This window comes from Genypterus blacodes, unplaced genomic scaffold (assembly GCF_046128005.1).
Source record: "Genypterus blacodes isolate CSIRO-AG114 ecotype Tasmania unplaced genomic scaffold, CSIRO-AGI_Gbla_v1 ptg000015l_1, whole genome shotgun sequence".
Lineage (NCBI taxonomy): Eukaryota > Metazoa > Chordata > Actinopteri > Ophidiiformes > Ophidiidae > Genypterus > Genypterus blacodes.
Genome location: NW_027466829.1, coordinates 1,799,109 through 1,812,899, shown reverse-complemented (window position 1 = coordinate 1,812,899; position 13,791 = coordinate 1,799,109). Strand labels below are relative to the sequence as shown.

Below are 13,791 nucleotides of genomic sequence, written 5' to 3'. Positions count from 1 at the left end.
CATGAAAACCACCATCGGTATAATTATCAGTTCATACCCTGCTTAGTTGTAAAATCCATAGTTAAAGGAAGGTTTCTTTGACTTCTTCCCTTTGGAAAATCACCAAGTAGAAAAGCTTCAAATGTTTGGATGGAAACCCCATTTGACACAGAAAAGACACAGAAATGTATTGGATATTAGAGTATAAGGACTATTATTATAAAATTACAATCAGGCATAAATGACCTCACACAGGCCTCATCACACATCGACAGACAAGACATTACAAGAGACAACACAAGATTGGTGCCGTGACTTAACAGTTTAATGTAAATCCAAGACAAAGTGTGATTACATTTTCTACACATATACAATATGCATATGTGAGCATACAAATTCTCATTAATAACTCGATTCACCTCGGAGACCGAAAAATGATCAAAAGTAACAGTGAATAACAAGCTATAACATAGTTCACCACAACGCGAGCCCCTTCTCACCCTACAGTTAGTAAAGAGGACAATTAAAATAACTATATTCTTCTATTTGACGAAGTTGTTTGTTTGTTAAAATCCTCCCGTAAATTTACAACGCTATCATTATTTTTTTGAAGCCTAATAAATTCACTCCATTTTTCTACAACGAAAATGATTAAGAGAAGCACACAACATCATAATGGTAACACAAGCGCTTAGTAGCAAGTACTCAACTTGTTAGGAGGTTTAATTATTCCTTCTTCTTATTGTCTTTATATTTATTTAAACATTCTATAAAGCCAGTAAAATATCCATTCTCATAACATACTTAATAATATTAGGCTAAGGAACAGGGTATACATAGAACGTGACATCAACAGATTGAAATAATAAGACATCCTACCCCAATAAACAAAAGTAAATGAGAAGGAAGAATAACAGAGAGAAGTATACTTGGAAATACTGCAGCACACATGAAGGTTATCGACAAAGAATGAGATTTTACAACATTGACAAACCATACAGCAATGGACACAAAAGGGGGTCAGGGTTTGATGCACTTTTAGGCTTTCAGATAATGTAAATAAACGTATACTTTGCTTGAACAAATAGTGCGTATCAAAGGGGCTTTATGTATGTTTAAATTCCGATCTTGAATTCCGGCCAAAGTTCGATATTTTTGTAGTGTAAACAGTTCAATCTGGCTTTGAATGTAGCTTTGGTATACCACCCCCAGATTCCATCCATTAACACTGCAATAATACCTCTGTTTGGCAAGAGATCTCTGACAGAAAGTGGGCAAAACTATGCTTTTCATTCATATAATTAAGACCAACAGTCCTTAGTTATGCACAGATTAGAATAAAGACAGGTGACAGGACAGTTTTGGTTCTTAAATTCATACGTCGTTATCATATCTGACACCCTCGATTGCTGATGGCATCAAACCGTGACCGCCTTACCCTGAATTCCCCCCAAACAATAGCCAGCAAAGGAGTAGATCTCCTCAACAAACATTTAAAAAACAAGAAAAAAAAAACACAGTCAGATCTAAAAAAAAAAAGAAGGGCTTTAAGAATGCTTTTGTACGATTCTGAATCCTGGGTGACAGAAATGATCATGCGTTAGTCGTAACATGTGTTCTGTCTTACGCGACGAAGAGGCTGCGACTCTCCCAAGTGATGGCAAATTAACACAAGTAGGTCGCTGTGGGTTGGTTGTCTGGTTCTCCTTGTTCACTTTTTGTTAAGCTTCAAGTCACCTAAGCGGAGTTTTGGCCAAAGAAGACAAACATAGCACAGGAATGTTTCTAAATGTTTCCAATATTCTAGGGAAGATGAGTATTCATGACCACACTTAGCCAAGATGGACGCTTGAGTGTAATTAACACGGATAATATCAGGCTTCAGAAAGAGTGACACGCTGCCTTCTACGCTTTCTCCCGATTCAAATGACACCTTAAAGCTTTGGAGGTATTGTTGGTTATTTGGAAGGCAGTACTCTAACAATAACATTGCCAGCTGGGAGAGGCTATGTTCAACTCAACGACACAAAACATCTTTACGCTCTACTTAAGCACATTTTGGTAATTGTAAGGTCACTCAATCTACATTTATGCTCACATTTCTGAGTCCCCTTTTTCATAAAACACAAACAATTTTAGTGAAACAAGCTGGTATCAAACACGTCAGGTTATTGTCTACAATGTTGAGTGTACAGGGCTTCTCTAAGATTGATTTTGAGAAAGAAAAGATTAATTAATAACCCCCAAATCATGAGGAGAGTGACAACTATTCATAATTGATCTCATCTTGTGTGTGAATTTGCTGGAGAACAAACTGTGTGTGTGTAATTATTGCATCATGCATGGCCACGAATGGTGTAGAAATTAAGTGAATGGTCACCCACTGAGAAAGATCTAAAGCATTTCAGATGTTGCAGGTCACATATTACATTCATTTTGTGCAGGTGACCATGGTTTTTAAAGGTATTGTAGGTATACTTTTGATTAATTCATATTACAGGTCATTCTATCCCATGGCACGCTAATGTAAAAACAAACATTGCTTCTTTACAAATTCATTTCCGTACAACATCGATAAAGCTACAATATCAGCGACATAAAAATAACGGACATATAAAAACAATTTAGAGAGAATTCAGATCAGAATGGAGCAAATTAATCATTTAGTTAGGGGGCAAAGCGTGACAAATGCTGAAAGCAAAGCATAAAAAAGCTTAATGTCCCCGAAACGCTGTGGAGCTCCAATAACAAATCGATGACTTCACTGTGTGCATTGTGTGTGATGAATCCTCCCTTTGTACCTGCACATACGTTTTGTTAAATGCCTTTAAATGCTCCTGCAAGGCATTTAAGAGACGTTTGAACCCAGATGTTATTGCCTGTGTGCTGTAGTGCTGCTATGGTGGCTTGCTCTGCTGTACATGGTCAATCTGTTGAAAACTCTTTGGTGGGAGGACCGAAAGAAAAAACGCGTAGAGTGTGACGATGTTACCCCTGTAGGTGACAGAAAGGGGGTACAGGGACAGCAGTGTGGGATGGGCAACGCCAAACTCCATCAAAACAGTGGAATGTTTCAGTAGTCTGCCTCGTAACAGAGGAGCCAAAATATCTCAATGGGGAAAATCCTCTCCCTTATCCACGTGTGCTTAGGCCCAAAAGACCTTAAGGAAACAAAGTAGATCAAATAAAATATAACTTTACAACAAGAGAGAGAGAATGAAGAAGAATGATGTAACCGGCAGAGTACTATGTAATCACATCTTGAACTGCCCCGAACCCAAAGGCGCACATGCGTGGAGCTGATGGTGGGAGTGTCTAGTGTTGGGGGGGGAAACGAGTACCAGGATGAAGGATCACTCTGGGGCATGCGTTCAGGTTCAGGGGCTTCTGAATCCCCCCCCCCGGCCCTGCCCCAGCCCCCGCCCCGTTTGGATTATCATCTTACTCAACACTAACATATCATCAGCAGTGTTGCATCACTTTACACAGGTGCACCCACCTCCACAGAATACTAATTATTACTGTACATCAACCCCCAGGTTACAAAATCAAAAAATCCCCCAAAAAATGAGCCTGACATATAATAAAACACACACACACACACACACCGATAAAACATCCACAAGAATTATTGCAACAATCTCTAAAAATAAACACAACATGTACTACAGCCATGGCAAAAGTTCAAGGTAATGTAAAGTTTTAAAAAACAAACAAATAAAATCACTTCAAATGCAAGTACTATGGCATGACATGAGAGGGAAGGGAAGGCTTTCATTAAACCACCAGCAGTTCTGATGTGCCCGCTTCATGACGACAAAATAACGGAGATTATTCGTATCATCGGCTACAAGAAAATGGTGTTCGGGGTTAAATCAAGCGGCAAAACACACAAAAGCGACAGCCCTATTGGTTCTCTACTTGTTTGGCTGGTTGGCGATGTTTGTGGTTACTTCCTGGTTCGAAGACAAATGGACAGTGGGAACAAATCGAGCTCGTTTCCACCAGATGCCCTTCCAGGTGTACGCCGTGGAATTTCCCTGCTGTTCCTGTTTCCGGTTCGCCTCTTTTACCATTCAAATCTCAGCAGTGCGACGGATAACTTCCAGTGATCTTTTAGTAGCGACGACGACAACAACAAAAGGACTTTGTGTGTCTGAGTCACAGGTGCGCGTTCATGCTTTGCCCCTTGCGGCTCAATGTTACTAACAACCTGCTCAGTGCCAACTTGCTACCGTTTTAGTTCCATTTAAGATAAAGATTTCCACCCTGTCCTCCACGGTCCCTACGTAAACCGACGCCCACGCCTTCAACCAGCCCCCCCTCACTCGCCTACACAGTGTCTCTCACCCAACAACCCTCTGTACTCATCGCGGCAACCGGGCTCTCTCCAGCCTCGCGGAATCGCCACCGCCGGCAACAATCACTTTCCGTCAGGCCCTTCTCTCGGCCTAGCTTTAAACCTTGAAAATGACCTCCACTGTGTCTCCAACCATAGACTCCACTTCTTCCCCTGTACGTGAAAACTGATCTTAGTGCTTATAGCTCTACTTTGTGTTTGTACTGCCGCAAAAGGCGCTTCGTCTCTGGCGCTGCACTCGCCGCGCATGAATTACTTCCGACTGAAATCCCTAACAAATTCCCAACTAAATCCACATAATGAGTGCTGCTGTGATAGAGCTTAAGAGCTACACTGTACACGTTCATATTTACATTATTATCCGGAACAAATGTAACAAGAATTAATCTAACGACTTTGGTAAGTACCCCAGGCAAGTTATCTCATGCACACATAATAATAAAATAGCTCGGATTTGATATTAAACCCTGACGTCAATCGTTATCTATAGAACGCTGTCGTTAAAGGACAAGAAACAACAAGGGCTGAGCATACACCTGGAAGAGAGCTACAACTGCCCCGACTAGAATGTCAAACCAGGGGGAAAACGTGTCTAAGTATAGCTTTAGTCTCTTGCGGCTCTCCGGATCCGAGCCAAGTAAACTGTGTCGTTATATCTGTAAGGCACTACGAGGGAACAATGGTCAAGAAACCTAAAGACTGAAGAGGGTTTTGAGTGGACTACACACGCATGGCTGACAGTAGCACACACAGACAATCACGTTGTACATGCCTATGTTATTATAACCACTTTGTGCAATCACATTGAAAAGGAGGAAACAAATAAATCTATTGGTATCAGGAGAAGAAGGTTTGTTCTTCTTCTTCAAAGAAACGGGTGCAGACTGCTACATTCTAAGAACGGGGCCCAGCTAAGACACCTAGAGCTAAAAAAACTGAAGTATCATCGTAAAGGTGAAACGTAAAAGAACAAAATACCTATAAATACACTAAAAAGTTTTGTTGTCTTCTGTTGGTTATATTTCCAGAAGCCTCCTCGCTCGGGAGACGGCGGAGTGAAGGGAGTCGCCTCGGTGTGTCGTCTCCCCACGTCGTGAATGATTTGGAAATATTAAGACAGTTCAAAGGCCATCGATATTTTTTTTTTTTTCTTTGAAGAGCAGCAGGTTTTCCGTATTTCACCTTCTCCCAGTTTCGCGTGGGATTCCAAACTTCCAGTCAGTAACCCCTGTTTCGACAGTCACTTCCCAAAATTTAAGAGGGGTGGGGGCGGGGAAACAAAAGAAAACAAAGCTGAAAACCTCCTCTGTCCCAAAAAGGCCTGTTTCAAACTTCGCCGTGAAATCGACCAGACACGGATTTCCTCATCGTATAAAGCAAAGAACGGACAAATAAAAGCAACAACTGGCCCTTTTCCGGGGAAAAAAAGAAAGGAAAAGAAAACACCTTGAATTGTACCCCTCAGAAATTCCACCTTTGTATTTTCCCTTCTCCAGAGGCTGTGAATCTTTTTTCCTTCTCCTTCTTCTTCTCTCTGTCGTTGTATTTTCAAGTTACACGTGACAGTTTCATGAGGATTGCATGTTCCTCTGTCTCTGTTTATGTCTGAGGTTGAGGAGAGGATGTCTGGGGATGTCGAGGGAGGGGGGGGTGTCGAGGGGGGGTCGGGGGTCATGAGGGAAGCAGCAGTGCTGGGTCAGGCTCTCCAGTGTCAGTGTCTTCTCTTAGAGGTAAGGGTACTGGTTGACCTTGGTGGGGCTCAGCGGGTATCCAGTGTAGACAGTGGAGGCGGGCGAGGCGCTGATGTAGGCTTGGTGGGCAAACTGGGCCTGGTACTGGCTGTGGTGCAGCGTGGGCGAGGGCAGCACGCGGTGACCCATGCTGACGGGGACCTGGTGGACGATGCCCGGCGGGTAGCTGCCATGCTGGACGGCGTGGCGCGCCGAGCCCTGCGATGCCACCAGGTGGGCCACGGTGCCGGTGGAGCCCAGGGCGGCGGGGGCCGTGTAGGCGTAGAGGTGGGGCTGGCTGGGCAGGTGAGTGGCGGCGAGGTGCGGGTGGACGTTGCCTGTGTGGGAGGGGCTGTGGTGATGGAAGGAGTATGGGGCTTGAGCGGCGATGGTGGGGGTGATGTAGGCGTGCTGGCGCCGATGACCTCCATTTCGCTCACTTACCATGTGCTGCTGGGCCTAGAAGAGGAGAAGGTCAAATCTTTACTCTACAGTCATTATAAGCTTTAAGCTACAATTCTGGATCTCGCTCTCTCATACACACACACGCACACACGGTATATTCACATGGTGGTCGTTGATGTTTCTCCACACCTGGCTGAGATTGAGCGGCTGCTGCTGGAGTGGGTGTAGCCCTGAGCGATGCTGGCGGTAGGAGCCGCCTACTGTCATTCCCGCTTGTAGATGATTATTGCCGGACAGCACGCCATGTGAGGATTTGAACTTGTAAGCTGAATTCTGATGGTTCATTACATCTGCACGGGGGGGGGAGGGGGGATATAGGTTAGGAGGCGGACGCTTAAGTCTTCCATTTTAATAGAAGCTTCTGATACCGTGACGACTACTAGTGAGTGAGACTTTACCTGGCATCAAGCGCTCACACTCATTCGAGATGTCGCCAGACTGAGTTTTGAGAGGGGGGATGATGATGGTGCGGGGGTTCCCATTATTGTAGTTATCTAGTAGAGTGGTCTTGGTGTCGTAGCTGTTGTTGTTGGGGGCTCTGGACTCCACAGTGTACGGGCTGTTGCTGGAACAATCGGAGTCGGGTGAATCATGGACAGTCACACAACTGATGACATTCTTCCTCTGCTTGGAAGACGAGCTGATGGGATTAGAGGGAGAGCAGAGAGAGCGACATGTTACTACGTCGGCTCACGATAACAATGTTTACAAAACGCTTTTCATCCCTAAAACCCGCGGCTGACCTGTTGTTGCTCTGTTTGTGGTCATCTTCCTCATCTGTGTCGCTGCTGATGGTGATGATGCTGACGGCGGGGCTGGGCGTGTCGGGGATGATGATGGTCTGTCGGGGGACGTGGTGCTGGTGCTGATGGTCGTGGGTGGTGCTGGAAGCCTGTTCCGCCTCGCTAATCCCCCACCCTCCGCCTCCGCAGCCCTGCAGGGGAGGGCAGTTGGAGGCCGGGCCGTTTTGCAGCACGGCACAGCGCGGGGGCGTGTTCTCCTTCACCCGTTTGGAGCGCTGCGGCGACAGCACGGCCTGAGAAGACGACACCTCGTAGGCTGACATGTTCCTGATAGAAAGACGGAGACGAGGGAGTGTGACACGGAGTCTAGCACACAATGTTATTCCACAGCGAGGGCTGAATGTAATCAAAAATAACATTCCGACTGTGTAGGCTTTAGCTGTCAGTTTGATGGGTTAAGTCTCGGATCACCTGAGATTTACAATACCTGGCAGACATCTGGTGCTGTTTGCTCTTTTTGGAAGAGGTGTTATTATTGGTTGATGGCTGCCTCATAACGTGTGCTACACCCACATTGAGCGCCTGGTTGGATGGGAGCGTGACATGGCCGGCCAACAGGGCTGGCTGCTGCATGATGGGATTGTAATGCGTGCCATGAGTGTGGGAATTCCTGTAACACAAGACAGTTTCATGTTACCAAAATATAATTCACGTGCAGTCATGTAAAATACACTGAATATTTAGCAAGGAATTCATTTCCAGCTTCAGTTTGGCTTAAGAAACACAAGAGTTTCCCACAGAAGCCAGCAGGTGGCAGCAGCTAACTATTCTGAGGAGGCGAAAAAAAGGACAAGAGGGAACAAGTGAGAGAGAGCAAAGAGGGAGGGCAGAGGAGCTGACACCAGCAGCTGTGGAGCGATAGCTCTGCAGAGGAAGTGCGACACTTTCCTGATCGTCTCTCCGAGGACAGCGGAACAGGGAGGGACGGGAGGATGGAGAGAGAGAGAGAGAGGAGAGGAGAAGGGGGTGTCTGGCTCCAGATGGACACGTGAATTCGAGCACATATGGTCCCAGCAGCCTTCCACATACACATTATATACCTGCATCTTCCTTATCTCCCAGCAGATTGCCGTCTTCCATCTATCCATCCATTTATCAAGTCATCCCCGTGACAGGCTATACCTCTACATGATGTCTCTGCGTGTACATATATCCCATCTCCCTGAGGTAAATCTGCTCTTACAAAAGCACCAGTGTTCACTTAGGGACTGTGATTCACTGAAGATAAAGGACAAGCTGTCAGGGAGGCATGGGCTTCTCAGTCAATCAGCCTTATGCCATGTCTTCTTCCTATAGTACATTCTAACCAATAAAGACCAAAAGACCACTTCAAGTCTTTGAAATCAATTCATCTGAAGTGAACTGCTTGAAATCTGTCTGGCGCTGATTGATTTCCACGTTTTAAATACACACGGCCGGCCTTCATCTTGGTTACAGTGTGAGGAAGGTTGAAATGAACACAGATATCCACACACACACAACCTCTGAAGGTTAAGGGTTAAGGGTTCTGCTGCGGTGTTGCTCACCTCCAATTGGCGAGAGGCTGTGTGCTGCTCATGGAGTCGGGGATGACAGTGGCGTGCTGGACCGAGGTGTGTGTGAGCTGCTGCCAGGCGGGGGGCAGGAGGATCTGCTGGGTGCTGCTGGGCCAGGCCTGCTGAGGAAGGAGAGCACAGCGCAGAGGAGAGGAGAGGAGAGGAGAATGAAAAGAGAGAAAAAAAGGGGAGAGGAGCAAAAGGGGTAAACAAAATGAGAATTGCAAGAAAAGGACTCAGCTGCTTTTCCACAAATGCTTTGAAACTCAACCTGTATGAGTTATGATATCTGCCATGGGACTGCAAAGTCAGCCGAGGCGACGTTTTCCCTTTTGTTTGTTTGCCTCTTTGGTTTGAGAGATTTCAGTATCTTTTCAGAAGGGTCTGACGGCTGGTTTGAACTTGCCACTGGGCATGCAAAATGAGCTCCTTTGGTTTTCGAGGAGACATCCATCGACAAAAGAGTCAAGACTGGGATTAATAAAGATGTGCAGCAACTCCTGTCTTTGCGCTTCTGTGTGTTTGGCTGTGTATGACTGAGTGTCAGTGTAATTATGTGTGTTTGCATTTAGATTACGCTCATCGGTCTGTTTATCAGTATTACTTGCAATGTACATGCATGCATTCATAAACACACAAAGACACAGATACGTGCACACACAACTCACACACAGAGGTATCAGTGAGTGTGTTGTGTGCATGTGTAACCCTAATAGTTTAATGCAGTCCTATTGATTAGCACTTACATGTCACAGCTAATGAATTGTTCCTTTAATACCATTTGCACATCTATATGTAATTGCATCAGTATGTGATGCAGCCCACACGTGTAAATCAATGGGGATGGGAGGTCATACTAAACCACTAGTTCATGCATGTAGTACAATTAACTACAAAATAACTACACAATCTACATATCTAGTTTCATTTTCCTTCCCCAGTAGGCATGTGAGATTTGAACTGTTTTGTCTGGGACACAACATTTGCACAAACTGATTTCCGTCCAAGCACCCAGCGTTTGGTTTCAGTGCTGCAGGGGGCATCTGCAGGCCAGCACAGCTGCCTTGTCTTTTGCCCTGACGACTGACATCTCTAATGGAACATTGTGAGGCTGGAGATGGTCTTTACATCGAAGACCACATCCAAGGCCTTTTATCAACATGCCATTAAGAGACTCTAATACATCCATCCATCTCCTGCTCCTCCTCCTCTTGCTCACTCTATCTCCATTCCTGGCACTCTGCATGCCTCTCTCACTAGGCGTCTGCGTTGTGTAACCGGCCTGTCTGCCCTGAAATGGTAACCCAGTTAAGAGGCCGTTTTCTTTCTTCTCGGAGCCTACCATTACCATCAGCGGCCCTCGCTCCCCGGGTGAAAACCCTTTGTCACCTCAGGGCTTTGAAAGCACCAGCTCTCACTCCCCAATTGTTTCCACATTTTCTGCATTCTTGCTCCAGATAAAGGTCCTGCCGCCTCCCCTGCCTCCCTGCTTGGAGCCTCCTTTGCTCTGCCCCTCTACGGCACACCCAGGGAGCTGGGGGTTTCGGGTCTGAATGGGTGCTGGGTGGGCAAGCGGCGCAAGGGCAATGGTAACAAGTGTGTGGGTGAAGGTACAGGTGGGGAGAGAGGCAAACACTGATCCAGCCAAGCCTGTGAGACCTCCCACGGTAAAGGGATAAACACAGAAACACACACATTGCATACCCAGTTATTAGGTGTGCTGCTAGCTGGCCTATATAAACCATCTGCTTGTGTTAACTATTGCCAGCATGGCAACATGTGCACAGATGGAGGTTAGAGTGAATACCTGCAGAACATACCAGCGACGCAGGGCCTGGACCTCATATATCAATTACTGTCATTTATACTGTCCTTCCATGAGACATGTCGGTTCCATAAACAATTATTTCCCCTTTGATAGATCCATCATGTTCATACCAATCTGGTGATTGTATGAATTCTCTGGTAATGCCGAGCCTCATCCAAGCTTCCCCTGACCTCCCCAGATCCTCCTGGGCCTGTAATTTGGAGCGCCTGACTTGGAAGAAGCCCTGGAGCTAATCACCATTTGGTATCTGACAGATTACCCTCCACAGAATCACACACGCACACACACGCGCACACACACGCACACACATGCACACACATGCACTATGCTGCCTGCCTACTGCATGATTAACTGGAGATAAGGGAGTGCTTCAGACTCCCTGGATTCTCAAGGATATTTAAAGCCTCCATGGAAATTTCCATAGGGAAGGAGGTGGCGTGGTGATGGAAGTGGTCCACTGTGTGTGCAGAGAGTGATGCAGAGTCACCCTGTTACTTCCAACAACTGTATATTAGCGGCTACAGCCCTCTCTTGCTGTGCCGAGCAGGCTCCAGTGGCGGCCTTCTGTATGTGAAAGGCTCCTGCCTTTGTGTGCGTCAGACCGCGGCAGCCTCAACCTCCAAGAGAGCAGAGCACCAGAGACGAGGAGTGAGAGAGTGAAAGAGGAGAGCGGCAGAGACGCGGGTGAGGAGAAGGAGCAATGCACAGGAGAGCTCAGTCTAAATGCACTCAAAAACAGCTGCCAGCAGGGGCAGGGTCACGCACACGGACTGAATTCCAGCCAAGATCCCTCGATGGATACGAAGCCCAGCAAAGGCGTCGGAAAATAGAGATGTGCAGAGCTTTTGTCTGAATGTCAGCGAATATCAAATTTAGGTAATGTATTGTTTACTGCAATATACAAACACTGTGCTAATGAGGCTTTTCCTACCTGTGTAAGCAGACCAGGTTGGATCTGCAGAGGCTGGGCACCAGGGGCCTGCGTCACTATGGGAACAGCATTCTCCATCCGAACAGAGTAACTGGTGTGCTTGGAAGGGGACGCCTGCAGCCCTGTACACAAACACGCACAGCCACAGAGAGCATCAACAACAAAAGTACAACGCTCCCAGTTGCTTTAGAAAAGTGAAATTATAGCAATGTTACTTATAAAAACAAAAACAGTAGTCATGGCAGTGGTGTAAACACTCTTTCTAATAATGGATGTTTTTTTTTTCCAGCAATTTCCCAGTTGAATTAAGAATTAATAACAAACACAATAACGCCTTAGAGCTCCTCTAACCCCCTAGTGCAAACATTGACAAAAGCCAAAAGCGGAGCAGTAAGCATTAAACAAAGATATTACATTTTTACTTTCACTAACCATTAGATCATTATTCTATTTTACAACTTATATTACTTGTGGGGCACAAAGCAAAGCTGCAAAATTGGGTTTTTTAGCCACATCTGATCTTGTTTTCCCATCAAAAAGGCCTCTTAAATATGTTTTCAATTGAGATAACAGAATCAAATCTAATGCCACACGTGTTCATCATACTAATACACACTGTCCAGTCACACCCTCTCACCTTGGAAGCCAGGTGGACAGACAATGAGCGCCTGCTGGAAGGGGTCAGGCCGGGCGGCGCAAAGCTGCGGAGCCCCCGGCTGCAGGGGCATGCTCCTTTGGGCCACGGCCGCCATGGAGGCGGCGGAGGGCTGGTAGAGTGCAGATTGGTAGTTTAGTATGGAGACATCGGGACTGGCAAAGGAAAGGGTGGCATTGGTGGTGGAGGAGGGAGCCAGGTTGGTGGCCTAAAGGAATGATGGGACCAAAATAAAAAGGCATGAGAGTGGAGGTAAATGGATGAGAGTGAGAGGGAAGTGGAGCAGTCCAAAGGGGGACCAGGTTGAATAGCAGTATGTAGACAGACAAACAGCACAACAACAACCTACACACACACATACAGATGCAAAACAGCTTCCAAATCAAGGGAAGATGGTAGGGTATTCATCTTATATGAAGCCAATATAAGACATCAACAAAATGCCAGTGGGGATATTTGGAATTACATTTTACTAAAGCAAAGCGCCTGAATGGCCAAAAGGGTGATTTCCTCTTTCGGTATACACATAGACTGATCGTAGCTTCTTATAAACAATGCTGTTTGTTTTACCCTCCTCATCACCTTCAATAAGAACGTTCATGCTGCTGCTGCTCTTTTGTCCTGTAGAAGGCTGTGTGGAGCCGGACGTGAACACAGACTGAAGACGCCGGATGTCAACTCGTTCACTCTCCTGACCCCGACCTTTGTCAATGGTTACTGTGAACGCCAGCCTGACAGTCTTGTGACTTTGTCCTCTTTTGGTGCATGCACTGCCTTAAGATAGCCTCGCACAGTTCCTTCTGTTCGTTCTGCTTCTATCTTTCAAGTCTCCTTTCCTTCAATAGAGTGTTAAAAAGAGATGGTTTTGTATTGTAGCTGGAACATGAAGAACTCTTAAAGACTTACTTCAGCTCTCTGTCCAGCAGCCTTCATGGTGGGATTGTGGCAAGACTATATTCTTGTCAACTCCCAGTACCATGAATGTGACATAATTGACGACATCGTCACTGTTGACATGATGTCATACCCCCATTCATAATCACAATAATGTCATAACACCACGGCTGGTCATACTAACACTACTGTAATTGTGACATCATTCCTGATGTTCCACACATGTCTCCCACTTTGGCAATGCAAATAAAAATGAAACTGCTAATTTCATGTAAATGACATGAAAAGCACCAAAATGCAAATGCAGAACCCCTGAACAATGTTTGGGTATGTTTGGAGGTGACTGAACAAATGGTTCTTGTTGGTTTTTTAATTATAGTAGTGCGATGAAATGACCACTGACTTTGTGTACTGGCCGACAACTACAGTAATGTACTACTGGAGAGGAAACTTTACAGAGCACATCACTTTGGATCTGTGGAGCTACATGCTGCATAATGTAATGCAACATGACAGTATATTGAAAATATGCAAAATTTAGCAGTGCTTTATGTTGTATCTCTCTGCACTCTGAGCAGGAATAAACCACACAGCAAAGCCAACATGCATGG

General features: G+C 45.7%; 1 protein-coding gene across 4 annotated transcripts in view; it reads right to left on the bottom strand.

Moving 5' to 3' along the window:
* Positions 1 to 286: 286 nt before the first annotated feature.
* Positions 287 to 13,791, bottom strand: part of hipk2 (homeodomain interacting protein kinase 2) — a 68,554-nt gene continuing 55,049 nt past the window's right edge. Inside the window, exons 8-15 of one of the 4 annotated variants that reach the window (XM_076171876.1) lie at positions 12,269 to 12,494; positions 11,632 to 11,753; positions 8,864 to 8,994; positions 7,765 to 7,947; positions 7,278 to 7,604; positions 6,933 to 7,174; positions 6,622 to 6,824; positions 287 to 6,528 (exon numbers count right to left, since the gene is read on the bottom strand). In XM_076171876.1, the coding sequence (XP_076027991.1) occupies positions 6,064 to 6,528; positions 6,622 to 6,824; positions 6,933 to 7,174; positions 7,278 to 7,604; positions 7,765 to 7,947; positions 8,864 to 8,994; positions 11,632 to 11,753; positions 12,269 to 12,494 (1,899 nt within the window). In that variant the 3' untranslated portion in view covers positions 287 to 6,063. The remainder of the gene's footprint in view (positions 6,529 to 6,621; positions 6,825 to 6,932; positions 7,175 to 7,277; positions 7,605 to 7,764; positions 7,948 to 8,863; positions 8,995 to 11,631; positions 11,754 to 12,268; positions 12,495 to 13,791) is intronic. The other 3 variants (XM_076171895.1, XM_076171904.1, XM_076171884.1) reach the window with 3 other exon arrangements.